The 14,114-nt window shown below is 47.4% G+C and overlaps 1 protein-coding gene across 1 annotated transcript in view; it reads right to left on the bottom strand.

Moving 5' to 3' along the window:
• STK32C (serine/threonine kinase 32C) overlaps positions 1–14,114 on the bottom strand; it is a 1,482,079-nt gene that overhangs the window by 252,376 nt on the left and 1,215,589 nt on the right. Inside the window, exon 6 of the mRNA XM_085606199.1 lies at positions 9,270–9,359. Coding sequence (XP_085462325.1) covers positions 9,270–9,359 — 90 coding nt within the window. The remainder of the gene's footprint in view (positions 1–9,269; positions 9,360–14,114) is intronic.

Genomic DNA, 14,114 nt, shown 5'->3' with positions numbered 1-14,114 from the left:
TGTCTGAGTACAGCTTCAGTCGGCTGGTCTTCATCCAGTCGGCGACGGCCTTCATTCATTCGCGGAGGTTGGCTTTGGCGGTGATGGAGTCCTTGGTGAGGGAGAGGATCAGTTGGGTGTCGTCAGCATAGGAGATTATGTTGAGGTCGTGCTGTCGGGCGACGTGTGCGAGCGGGGCCATGTAAATGTTGAACAGTGTCGGGCTGAGGGAGGACCCCTGAGGTACGCCGCAGATGGTGTCGGAGGCTTCGGATCGGAATGGGGGAGGTGGACACTCTAGGTTCTGCCGGAGAGGAAGGAGGTGGTCCATTCCAGAGCCTTGTCTCGGATCCCTATGGCGTGGAGGGGTGTGCGTGGTGTGCGGTGGTAGACGGTGTCAAAGGCGGCAGAGAGGTCCAGGAGGATGAGGGCCGCGGTCTCACCGTTGTCCAGCAGTATCCTGATGTTGTTGGTGGCGGCGATGAGGGCGGTCTCGGTGCTGTGGTTGCTGCGGAACCCTGACTGGGAAGGGTCCAGGATTTTGTTTTCTTCAAGGTATTGGGTTAGCAGTCTGTTGACGATCTTCTCGATGACCTTGGCCGGGAACGGGAGCAGAGAGATGGGCCAGAAGTTCTTGAGGTCTCTAGGGTCTGCCTTGGGTTTTTTGAGTAGGGCGTTGATCTCGGCGTGTTTACAGCTCTCTGGGAATGTCACGGTCTCAGGGAGAGATTGATGACGTTGCGCAGGTGGGGTGCGATGAAGCTGCTGGCTTTGTTGAAGATGTGGTGCGGGAATGGGTCTGACGGGGAGCCAGAGTGGATTGTGCTCATGGTCTTGATGGTGTCATCGATGCTCACGCTGGTCCAGGCTAGCAGGAGGTCGTGGTCGATGGTGTGCGGGGAGACTGTTGTGTTGATGTCTTTTGGGGCTGTCTGGGTGTTGAAGCTGTCGTGGATGTCTGCTATCTTGCAGTGGAAGAAAGTGGCGAGGGAGTCACACAGGGCTTGCGACGGCGGGATGTCGTTGGTGTTGGAGCTGGGGTTGGAGAGTTCCTTCACGATGTTGAAGAGCTCCTTGCTATTGTGTGTGTTGTTGTCGAGGCGGTCTTTGAAGGACGTCCCCTTGGCAGTCCTGATGAGGTGATGGTGGCGTTCTTGTGGGCTGTGTGGTTGTCCGGAGTCTGTTTGTTATTTCTTCTCTAGCTTCCGGCAGGGACGCTTGGAGGCAAGGAGTTCTGGGGTGAACCAGCTGGCCCTCTTGCTGGTGTCTCTGTGGGGGTGTTTCTTCAGCGGGGTGAGGGTGTTGGTGCAGTCGTCGATCCAGCGTCTGAGGTTGCAGGCAGCATCGTTGGTGTTGGGGGGTTCGGTGGGTGGGCTGAGAGCGAGGTTTGCGTGTAGTTGGTCTTCGGTGATTTTTATCCAGCAGCGGGGAGGGATCTGTTGGGTGCGGTGGTGTGTGGTGGATTTCTGGAAGGAGAAGTGGATGCAGCGGTGGTCGGTCCAAAGAAGTTCGGTGGTGTGGCTGAATGCGATGTGGGGGCTTGCGGAGAAGATGGGGTCAAGCGTGTGGCCTGCGGAGTGGGTAGGCATTGTGACGAGTTGCCTCAGTCCAAGGTTGGCGAGGTTATCGATCAGGGTTGTTGAGTTGCTGTTGTTGTTGTTCTCCAGGTGAAAGTTCAGGTCTCCGAGGAGGATGTAGTCGGTGGAGGTCAGGGCGTGCGTGCTGATGAAGTCGGCGATGGAGTCGCTGAACTGGGGTCAGGGTCTGGGGGGTCTGTAGACGAGGGTGCCTCTGAGGGTGGAGTTAGGGTTTGTGTGGATCTGGAAATCCATGTGTTCAGCAGTGTCGAGAGTGTCGTCGGTGCTGGTCGAGACCCTGATGTTGTTCTTGTCGACGATGGCGATTCCTCCTCCGACTCCATTGGTGCGGTCTCTGCAGGTGATCTTGTAGCCATCTGGGATGGCTATGGCGATGTCGGGTGCGGAAGAGTCGTTCATCCAGTTCTCTGTCAGGAAGGCGATGTCCGGGGATGATGTGTCGAGCAGGTCCCAGAGCTCAACAGCGTGTTTGCGTGTGGAGGGGGTGTTCAGTAGTATGCATTGATGTGGATGAGGTCTTTCTTGGCGGGTTGTTCGGCGGCTCTGAGGCTGGTGTAGCTGCAGTTCCGGCAGGTGAAGTGACCGTGTGTGCGTTTCGGGGCGGCCTTGAAGCAGGTGTGGGTCTGTCCGGGGTTGAGAGCGTGGAGTGTGCTGGCATTGTAGCGGCGGCGGTTGTCGTGGTGGGTGCGGGGGCCAGGGGTTCTGGCGCTGGGCGCGGTCCTGGCGCGGACAGGCGCAGACGGGTTTGCCTTATATGGGGATGTGGGAGGGAGGAGCAACTGGGAGGCGGAAGGCAAGGGCAGTGAATGGGCAGTGAGGGGGGCGAGGCCGTAGGGGACGCAGCGGCGGGAACGGGAGCGGTGGGGGTACCTGGAGGTAACCGGGCACAATAGGGGAAGCGAGGGGGAGACAGAAGGCAATAAGGCAACAATCAGGGCAGCGAGAGGGAGACAGAAGGCAAAAAGGCAACAATCAGGGCAGCGAGAGGGAGACAGAAGGCAAAATACGGGAACAAGTTAAGGGCAGCGAGGGGGAGACAGAAGGCAAAATACGGGCACAAGATACAACCTAGGGCCTACCACTGGCCACCAGGGATGAGGCGCAGGTGGTAGCCTGTGTGTGGAGGAGGGCCTCGACTTTACAGCAGCGGCAGCGTCAAGGCACACAAGCGGAGCTGTGTGGTGGGGGAGCGACCTTCCAGCAAGGTGACCTGCGAATTTTCCCGGTGTTGTCCCACAGTCTAATTAACCCGAGTTTCCTACACCAAATGGACACAAGTGTCAGCCAAGGAATTTTTATAGCACTGTTCAAATTCATCGAATCCCCCAATTAATCTCTGTACTCTGTTCCCTCAGGAATGGACCATATGCGTATCCAGTGCATCAGGAGTTTTAGTTGTGCCACATCTACAATTTGTTTGGTACCTAGGTAAAAAAACAATGGGGTAAGAGGGGTACTGGTCGGGACCGAGATGAGAGATCTAATGAAAATTATTCTCGTCCACTGCCAGCTTCTGAGTATCAGCAAATGCCAAGTGTAGTACTTTGGGGCTTTGGCACTATATCCCTCCAGAGTCAGTGTTATTGATCGAGAATGGGTCTGCTTGTGTAGTTGCAGTATAGCTTAGGATCCTTATACTATAAGCAGAGAGCTTTTGCTGAGCTTGGGTTCCCAGCAAAGCTTATCTGTCAACTTGACACCCAGATAGTCAAAGCAAAAAACTCTTTCAATATGTTCATTAGCAACTTTAACTGTACTGTTTCTAACTTTACCCTTCCCAAATATCATATATTTATTTTTAGTTGCATTAAGTTCCATGCCCCTAGATATGCAGACATCCACAAACATATCTATTACATTTTGGAGACCCATAGGAGTCTTCAAGATGAGTAGTGAATCATCTGCAAAAAAGCAGTATTGGAATCTGTTTGCTATTTAGGACATGGGAGTCATTTCTGCAGTTTGCAAGTTCCTTGACCACATCGTTTATGTACAGGGTAAATAAGGTAAGTGCAAGTATATATCTTTAGCATACCCCACGTTGTATGTGAATTCTCTTGATCAATTTGCCCTGACTTCCCCATCACACCTTGGCATAATTATCTTCATGTAGTCAGATTAGTCAAATTTGCAGGGGCTCCCAATACTATTAGCACGTTCCACAACTTCTTGTGAGGACCGAGATCAAACGTTGCTCGCAAATCAACTAATTCTACATACTAGTTAGGTCTCGCCTGACCCAGCGCATGCGCTGGTCTGGCGAGACTTTTTGAGAGGGCTCCAAAAAGTGCTACCAGGCCAGCCTAGAGCTACAGTGCATGTGCGCGGGTGCGCGTGCCGCGCTTTTCCGCAATTACTTTCACTTTCGCGGCCGCTTTGATGTTTGATCGCGATCACTTTTTGATCGCGATCAGTTTCGCGGCCGCTTGTTCATGTATGCAATGATAAACATTCTGGCTTTAGTTGCTTCTTGATCCTTCCAAGCTTTATTGTAGTTGTAATTTTGGAATGTAGTCTCTGGCTGTTGTTCTTGAATGTATTTATTTATGAATTTAGGACCCTTGCATAGTCAATTCATTTTGGCAACTTCAAAATACTGTGATAGTGTGCCCTGCTTGCAGCTTTCGTGGCTGTTATCATAACGGTATGATAACTGTGTTTCATAAAATGGAGTTCCATCATGCATGTATGTGCACAGTGTGAGTATTCCAGTCTTTTTAGGTTTGGCTTGACCTGTCATTTGCCGTATGTGATGAATCGAAAAAGAGCGTTAGGAAGCTCTGCAAAGGGGCTTTGGCTCAGTCCACATATTGATTCTCTTTCCTAAAACAATGTATTGGCAAGAAGTTGTTTGCTGCCACCAAAAAGTACTTGTTGCACCCCTATTTGGCTTTTGAGAGGTTTCCCCTCACCGAGGAAGACTTTAACATTCAAATATTAATAATAATGACACATCTGCTTCAACAAAGCCGCAACACATCATAAGGGCAGCAGCTCGTCCTTTCTTTATGTCAATGCTGTGCCTGTTGCCATTTTCTTATTCTTTGTTTTATGTTTGTGCTCCCACACCATCTAGTAGGGGCTGGTGGAAGGGTTTTCTGTGAGCTAAAGGGGGTGAGACTCGCCCTCGTCACTTTTCCGCTGGTGCTGCAGGAGCAAATCAAGAATCAGATGCAAGAGTTGCTGGAGAGTGACAATCAGTCATTATGGCAGACAGTGGCTTCTGTTGTCCCTTCGTCTCCCGCTGTGCCCTGCTCCTTCTCAGGGCCACCCTTCTCCACCTCTGTGACTTCTTTTGTGCTGCCCTCGTTTTTCCTATCCATTCCTGCTGTTACCTACTCTTCACAAAGCTTCCTTCCTCCACCTCTGGGGATCTATCAGACTCCCATCATGCTGTCCCTATTTTTCGGTGTTATCTCTGCTGCCCCTGTGTGTCTTTGTGAATATCTGAGTGGGTGAGTGTTTGAGTGAGTGCAGTATTAGCCAGGGTGAGCAGTATGACTGTGTGCTTACATAGACCAGGGACATCTTAAGGATTTTGGGGTTTCCTGGCCAAATGTAATTGTGAACCCCCTCCTTGCAACAACCTTCAATCTATTATACATTTCAGCTCCATCCTGACCTTGGCAACTACAGTGGAATCATTGACAAACCTCTTCCTTGGCCAGCCTATCTCTGGGCACAACCATGCAACAAACTGTTTCTCTCGGGCTCTCCAGCAATAATGAAGCAGAAAGACTAGCAGCATGAACAAGCCAGCTGCATATGGTGAAGTGGAATGATGTCAACTTTTGGGCCTGTACGTATGGAGGGTGCATTTTAGTTTGATGCACTCCAGTCTCTGTTGCATGAGGAGTAGGGTTCCTGAGTCAGCACTATGCTGGGATTGCACTGCCCTGCAGAGGCTCCACATGGACAGTGACATGTGGCCTAAAATCTTGGCCTACCCTGGGGCTCTGCCTTGTTGAAAGCAGTCTTCGGCTGCATCAGAAGAACAGAGAGACTAGTGTCATGTCCAAGCCATATACCTGCAAAGTGTGGTATAGTTTGTCTGTCGCCTCCATTCAGACATACAGTGCTAATGGGTGCTTTTGTTTACTACACTGCGTCTGCTGCGTGGGACTGGTATTTAGAGTCTGGTGGTAATAGGCTGTGATCGTACCTGTCCTGTAACAGCTAAAAAAAAAGTGATGCATTCGCAAAGTTAGCACACAATGCCAGTCTCTACTGTGCTTAATCTAATAGGCATTATCGTTTAACCATTGCTCTCTATCAGGTAGGGGCCAAAATCGGTGGACAGCCTGAGCTGGCTAAAAAAACAAGCATTGACATTGCCAATAGGTCTCGCCTTTGGGACCTTATAAGTGTTTAGCCCTGCAACAGTTGATGTTGTTGCACCAAGGATATTGTGCTGCATAACTAAATACTTATAAGGTCCCAAAAGCGAGACCTATTGGCTATGCCAATGCTTGTTTTTGATTGCTAAGCAGGGCATACTTCCAGTAGAGAAGGGTGAATCTGAAAACTTGATCAGAAGTTCTGGTTTTAGTACAGAAACCCGCTTGGAGAGGGTACAGAATCTGAATGTCGTCCATCCAATCTTGCAGCCTGTCAAGTACTAGTCTTGCAAATATTTTCTGCTAGTTATCAATTAGGTTTATAGGCCTGTAATTGGATAGACTAGAAGCATCTCCTTTCTTGAAAATTAGCAATCTCCACTCCCCCTCCAAGTCTCTGCAATTTTTGCCCCCGCATCATTGCATTTGTTAAAAGGTTAGCACAGGAGGCCCTGATTTGAGGTTCAGGTTTGTACAAGTCTCCTGAATATAATCCGGACCAGGGGCTTATGCTGTTCTTAGATGACTTTAGTTGGAGCGCTAGGCCTTAGGGTGTGTGACTAGAAAGCAGCAATTTCTTTGGCATATAATAAAGAGAAATGGTCATTTTTCTGGCTCAATGTGATAAGAATGGAAATTACCACTATTTAAACTCCCATGGGAAACCATATACCAGAAGGATCTGTTGTCATTAGTTTTACTAGCCGACAGCAGATCCTGCCAGTTCTTATCAACCCACTCACTCTTGGCATTAGCAAGTGCCACTTTTGTGTCTAAGCAGTGCTTCAGAAACATCTGGGCAGATGCAATCTTTAACAGCCGTCTTTAGTACTTTTTAAAATGTTTTACAATCGCTATCATACCATTTCTGTTCCTTTTTTAAGTAGACTTTTGGTCTATTTCCTTGTAAAAGACATGCTGAAGTTCTTTTAAAAAAAAACTTTCTTAAATAGCTAAGATCGGCACTGAGGATAGGGAAGTTCCTTCATAGGCGGAGAAAAAGTTCACATACCATTGATATATCTCTGAGTACAATTTATGATTAGCCAGTACCCAGGGCCAAGAATATGATAAACAGTCAGGCCCATTTTGAGAGAGTCTCCTGCTAAAGATAAAAGCAGGGGACAGTGGTTGTTATCTAAGCGAAATACAATTTCCATCTCATTTAGCAGTGGCCAAAGCCTTACGTCGAGTAAGACGTAGTCAATGACATTAGTATAAAACCCCCTTTTAAATTTAGATGATCTTCCTGGGTCAGACCGGGTCCACCCATTGCACGCTCCGAGACTACGTCCAACCACCAGAGATGCGAGCTGGTATGCAGAACTCGGGAAGAAAGGCTGGGCTTTACCAGATAAACCAGGTATGTTCCATAGTTCGTCTTCTTCTTCAATTAATGCATTGATTGGTGGTGAAGGCTCAAAGGACACATTAAAATCCCCTGCTATCATGATTTTCGCACGCTGCTGGTGGACATCAAACAAGTCATCCAGCATAGTCAATACACCGGAGTCATTACTACTGGGGACAGACCTTGCATAAACGTTGAATAGTACCAAAATTAACACTGAAGGACATCTAAACTGAAGCCCCATTAGATCCAGAGAATCAATTTTTAACTGTGTGCGAGTGCAAGCAAAAGTATGATTCACCAGAATTCGCAAACCTTCCACTGCCCGCCAAGATTTCTTTGGGGGTAATGTTTCAACGCTATATGTAGTAAAACCGTTAATAATCACTTTTCCCACAGCCAATGTTTCTTGGAAAACATTGTTATTCCCTATATAGGAAGTCCATTCCAAATCAGTAAGTTTAGAGTTGATCCTTGCCAGATTCCAAGAGATAATGGTCAAACCTTCTTGTACATCAGGAATCCTTCGGAGTTTATGACTTTCAGTCCCAAGTTCACTCATAGTCTGAAAGGTAATATAAAAATTGGAACTTCACTTTCTGAGTTGTGTCTCCCAGCTCAAGCCCTCAGTAACATTAACAAAAACTCGGGGAGAATTGCAGCAGAAATAAAAGTACGCATGGCTTTAGGGTCAACATGTACTGGTTGAGGTAGTCAATCAATCAGGTTTAAATAATAGTATATGGGCCATATGTATCAAAATCCTCTTTTGCGATTCTCAAATAGCGATTTTTTGCGAATCGCTGTTTGAGAATCGCAAAATGCTATGTATGTAGGGTTTGTAATAAATTTTGCGAATCCTACATATTACTTAATTGCGAATCTCAAATTGCGATTCGCAATTAAGGAATACCTCCCCATTCATTCCTATGGGCCTAGAGGCCCATAGGAATGAATGGGAAGACATTCTCAATTGGCGATTAGCAATTAGAGAATCGCAAATTGAGAATGCAATTTCAAGGGTGTCAAAAGGACACCCTGTTGCACCCTTGAAATAACCATGGGTGCACATGTGGCACTCATACATGCCCTAAGGGCATGTATGTACTTCACATTGCACTTTGAAAAATGCAAAAAAGTGCATTTTTCAAAGGCCAAATTGCAAATTTTTCGTGCTTCTTACATTGCATTTAAGGAATCGCAAAATTTGCGATTCCTTAAATGCAATTGCAAAATAAGGAATCGCAAATTTTGCGATTCCTTATTGTGCACACAGATTTGCCTTCATACATACCACTTAGCAAAATTGCGATCGCAAACGACGAAATTCTGCGAATTTCTGCGTTTGCGATCGCAATTTTGCTTGATACATATGGCCCTATGTTGCTTGTAATAAATCTTGCAGGCAGCTGTGCTGTCAAGTTAGGCCAATAAATATGCTTCTCAGAAATGGCTGACGGAGGGTGATATCATGCTGATTATACTAATATCACACTTTTTTCTAGGTAAACAAGGGTAATGTGCACAAACTTATTCTGTATGAAGTTGCTTAGTTCTTGCTGTGAAAGTTGCACCTTATTCAGTGGCATCCTCTAACCCGTCTACTTGCAGAAATTCAGAGTGGCAAACATATAAATGAAATCTAAAACAAAACCAGTGGCTTTGACTTAGGGGAGTTGGCAAAATATGTTCTATGCCGTTTTCGAGGGTGGCCTACATGTTTGAAAGAAATGCAAAGGGTGCATACCTACTGGCAGTCACTTCTAACCTTCAAATGAAAATTATCCAAAAGTCATGCCGGAGACACATGAAAGAAGGGCATTTATTGCAGGTTTAATATAACAAGTGTTGAAAGGGTTGAGAAAAGAGTAGTTGCCGAAGATAAGTAACAGGGAAATGACAACATATTCTCAAATCTTTTGGTTCTAGAATCTCAGATTTCATTAGTCAAGTCAGGAAACGAAGAGCCTTTAAATCATCATTGGAAATACATTTATATCTTACCCATGTATGGTTTAGTGCCTGCTAAAGAAGTTGCTCGCTCTCCATCCTTGATTATAGTTGCCACATTAAAATCTGTTAGATGAGCATGACCTGAAAAATAAAAACATAAATCTCTTTGAACTTAGGCATCAAGTGGCTATTATTTAGGCGGAAGGTCATAATGGACCCACAAAGGAAAGGAAATCCGCAGTATGCATACCCACATATGAAAGGAGTGACAGGAGAGTGGAAAACAGATACCCAATAAAGTGCACTCATCCCCTCAATTGTATCTAACAGTGACAAGTACAGCTGTTGTATGGCACACTGATAATGCTATGGAGTACTGTATGTCACAAGACCATGCCATTCTTCTGCAATTATAGCTCCATCACAGGCATTAAGGCCAATACGGAGTGCAGCAAGGCCCCTTTCATAATTGGCCGTTTTATAGTCTAGCCAAGTGTGTTAATGTTAAAGACACAACAGCGAAATCAGAATCTGCAATTAAAAGGATCACATCTATAGTAGAATAAGCCATTATCAGTAAAAAAAAGCCCATTCAACAGCCTGTTAAAATGCTTAGCCCAGACCCCTAGTAATGTTTTTGAAGCACCCTCACCACTAACGTCTAAATGGATACAAGGAATCAAAATATTAAATAGTGGGCTCAGTCTCTCACCACAGCTCCCTTCGTCAGCGCGGGGAAGCCTTCTGGTAGCCAGGCGCTTTCCAAATCTCAAATCAAATCAATATATGTGTTGAAAATGTGCCCTTTCTGCAGATTCTCTCCAGATTTGTGCATTCTGCTGCTGAACATGTTTTAGCCTGGGGACTCTGTGGGGCATATCAACAACATGTAGCGATAATTGTCGCTAAACTAGCTTAGCGCGTTTTTCAATATCGCCGTGTATTTCTGGTTGACATCCCCGTGTTAGCGGCGTATTAGCAGCGCTTATCGCACAGGCGATGTAATTTCCAGCGATACATGGTGAGAATCGGCATAAGCGTGTGAAATCCGGCGAAGATTTCACAGCGCTACTAAAATGCTTGCCGATAGGGGAGTGTGGACCTAACCAGGCAAACCACCTCCCATTATCAGTATAGCTAAGTCGATTTGAAAGGAGACGTTAAATTGCAGCGATAACCGCGGTTAGCGCGGTTTTTTATGTCGCTTCGCAGATGTGCTGCAGGGTTGAAAATATTGCGAAAGCGTGTATGCGAGTATTTACATGGAGTTCTGGGCAGGAACGCCCACTTTGCATGTCATTAGCGATGTTCATCGCTGACATGCAAAGTGGGGGAAAAAAAGCAGCTAACTCAAGGAAACTCGTGTTGGCGAGTCCTTGTAAATAGTGATTCACATGCACATAGAGCTATGTGCCGGAAAAGTGGCGATATGTTTGTTGATAATATGCCCCTGTGTACTTTACCATTGCTAAACAGTGGTAACGTGTTTGTGCTCTTTCCTTTAAACATGTTAAAATTGGCATACACATGACTGCCACATTTAATTTACTTATACATTCCCTAGGATATGGTACCAGCTGAAACCAGGGCTAACAGTGGCCTACAGTGCTCATTGTGTCAACCACTAAAATCACTTTAGAATATGTCTCAGGATTGCCATTGCAACCTGTAGTGCAGTTTTAAACTGTCATTTTGACCTGGCAAAATAATCTTTTGCCAGGCCTACACCTTCCTTTTTAGCACTTATAAATCACTCCTAAGGTAGGCCCTAAATGCCCATAGGGAAGGTTGCATGGTATTTAAAAAATAGGATATAAGGCATTGCTGAAGTGGCTAAGATGGCCAATTCATTTTAGAGACCTCCACCATCCGCCAGGTTGCCACGGGTCCAGTGGCATAATCTGTTTGCCTTGTGCCATCGAGAGGCTGGGAGGCCGAGGGCTGACTGGAAGCCAAGATGGTGGAATTGCAGTCCTGTGAGAGATGGGCTGCACTCTTGGTTCCGGGGTTTCTGCTCACCTCCTCATTTGGCGGCGGGCCCAGAGGGGAGTGTGTGGTTGCCCTCCAGAGTATTCCTATTTCGCCTGTTTCCTGGGCCCATCTCATTGTTCAATGCGGCTGCCTGATTGGAGCCTCTTTACTCACCTTGTGTGCTGCCTGCCTACTCGGCACAGGGGAGAACCATCCGTGTGGCACAGCTGCATAGAGGCTGCAAGACCATTGCCTCTCCCCACTAATACATGGGGGTCCGGCTGCTCGTGCTACCTGCCCTGTAAGATCGCCAGGGTGCACTCGAGGTGAGCCTTACCCTATCTACAGCCATCCGATGCTCAGACTTCTGGACTTAAATGGGGCCAAGTGGCGCTGCAGAAGGTCCTCTCCTCTGCCCCTGAGGGACTGTCGGCGGAGGGCATTCCTGAGGATCCTTGTCCACCCCATGCGCTGCTTGCCCACTCGGCACAGGGGAGAACCATCCATGTGGAACCACTGGGGAGAGCCCGGCGGTTCCTCTCCTCTCCCACCAATACACAATTCCCTGCTGTTCATGCTGCCCCACCCTGCAAGAACCACAGGGTGCAAGTGGGTTGGCCCCATCCATAGTTACAGACATCCAAGGCCCACACCGCTGGACTTACCTGGGGCCATGTGTCACTGCAGAGGGCCCTCTTCACTTCCCCTGAGGTACTGGCAGCATAGAACATGCTGAGGGCCAAGGTAAAGATGACTTGGGCATGACAGGGAGAATTTAAAACTGCTCCATTTTGGTGGGTTCACCCTGGGGTTCTGATGCCACCATACAGCCCCAATGTGACACTGGATGTGCGGCGGTACCCTGGTGCCCTCTACACCAGAAAACCCCATTCCTGTGCAGTTGAAGAGATCTTCAAGTTGGCGCTTTCCCCTCTACACCCCCAACTGTCAATAGGCCTTTCTGTGGATCCTTCTAGGGAGTCACATGCCCAAGGAGTGGACTTGAAAAGCTGGGGCCCATTAGGGAGGGACCTGACTTTGGCCTTGTGGGGTGAGCGCCTTCCCCAACCAGCATATACCCCTGCATCATACCCCTGGTATTGAACAGCTTTGCGATAGGAAATAGTGGAGAAATCAGGAGCCCTCAAACAAGAATGGACAAGTTCACTGTGCAATAGTACGGTGCTGGGGTGCTGGCATCCACCCCAGCACCATGCCTCCACCGACCTAAACACTGTCCTACAGGCCAAATCATTCCTCTCAATCAGTGATCGATGCCAAGGTGGGGAAGGAAGGTACGGACGTGATGCTTATATGCCAGGACATATGCAATATCGCTGATAGGGTCTCCGATGCAAAGGGATGGATCTCTTCATAGGAAGACGAGGTGAACTCACTTAAGCGCTCTGTGTCTAAACACCTTAGGGACAGAGATGCAATACTTCACTAGGCCTGCAGGATCAGTATCCTAATCCATGACTTTCACCATAGCGTGATTTTCCCAGATTATACCAGAGCCATTCAACAAAGAAAGAAATCATGCGATGAAGTCAAACAAATGCTGCAGGCCATGAGTATACAATATAAGCTTATTTTCCCCACAAAACTGAAGGTTCTCCATCGATGAAAGCCCTCTTTTTTTAAACCCCTGAGGAAGCGTGGGAATGGGATGCTGAAAGACCACCGCTCCAAAGTGGGTTGTCCCAGGCCCATCGTCCCACTGATGGTGCTGGCCAGCTGACAGCAATGAAACACCACAGGAGAACTTGTTCGTAAAGGGAGAAACAGGGTGGCTGCAGCCCTTCTGGATCCTCGCACTCTGGCGTAACTCAGAGCTGACGACAGGATGGCGCCCCGCATGAACTGGACCTGGGATCCCAGAGAGAGATCGCGATTGTGGATGGGTTGCATATCTGAAATTCCCTTAGACTGGACAAGACTACTATTTGATTGCGTCCAACATGGAAGACTCTGCCTCTTCTTGATATTTTTGATTACTTTTGTTGATCTGACATGGGAGGCCTCTGGCACATTTTAGCCAAAATTTGAAGTTGATGGATTGTGTTCACTGAGTTTCAGGTTGACAGATACTTCAAACCATGAAGTATGGGGAGAAGGAGAGTTAGAGGATTCCGTGAGTTTACTAGAACTTGTTCTGTTTGGGATCCACCTCAACTTACTCACCACTATTCTTGCTTATGTTTATTTCTGGTCAACCTGCCACACTTTACATTCTTAATGTGGAATGTTTATGGCATCTTAGACCGCATTAAGAGGATGGCTGTACTCCGATACACCAAATGCTTCAATTCAGCCATATTGATGCTACAGGAGACACATCAGCTGGGGACCCACCGATCCCTCTTCAAGCGATATGGGTATGACTAAGTATATCAGGCAGTATTCTCAAGGGGTTCCTGGGGGGTTGCTATACTCTTCTATAAGACCTTCACCTTCGTTGTGACCACTACAGTCATGGACAGCCAGGGCCTCTTTTTGGGGGTGGAGGGTCTTCTGAACTCCAAGCCTATTTGACCCATAACATGGGCACAGTCCCTTCCCTAGGGACACTGTGGATGGTGAGGAAAGCCACCATTAGGGGGCTGGTGCAGAGCTTTCTACAGTGTAAAGCAGAGCTAAACTACATCAAATACACACACTAGAAACCCAAATACTACATGCAGAGAGACAACTCCTACGAGCTCCATCATTGACCCTAGACTGCCTATTACACATCTTCTGAGCCTCTCTGAGACAAATCTCACTTGGCGAGGTTCGACGGTGCAGGAGCGCATCCACGCAGTGAGCATAAATGGGAGACAAGACTGGCAAACTCCTGTATTGGTTGGCAACCAGACACAAGTTCTAGGATTGTCCCCATAATCGCAGAGTTGCCAAACATTTATTACCGCACCTCCACCGAGG

This window comes from Triturus cristatus, chromosome 1_2 (assembly GCF_964204655.1).
Source record: "Triturus cristatus chromosome 1_2, aTriCri1.1, whole genome shotgun sequence".
Taxonomy (NCBI): Eukaryota; Metazoa; Chordata; class Amphibia; order Caudata; family Salamandridae; genus Triturus; species Triturus cristatus.
The sequence above is the reverse complement of the archived record's forward strand: the minus strand, read 5'-3'. Positions and strand labels throughout refer to the sequence as shown.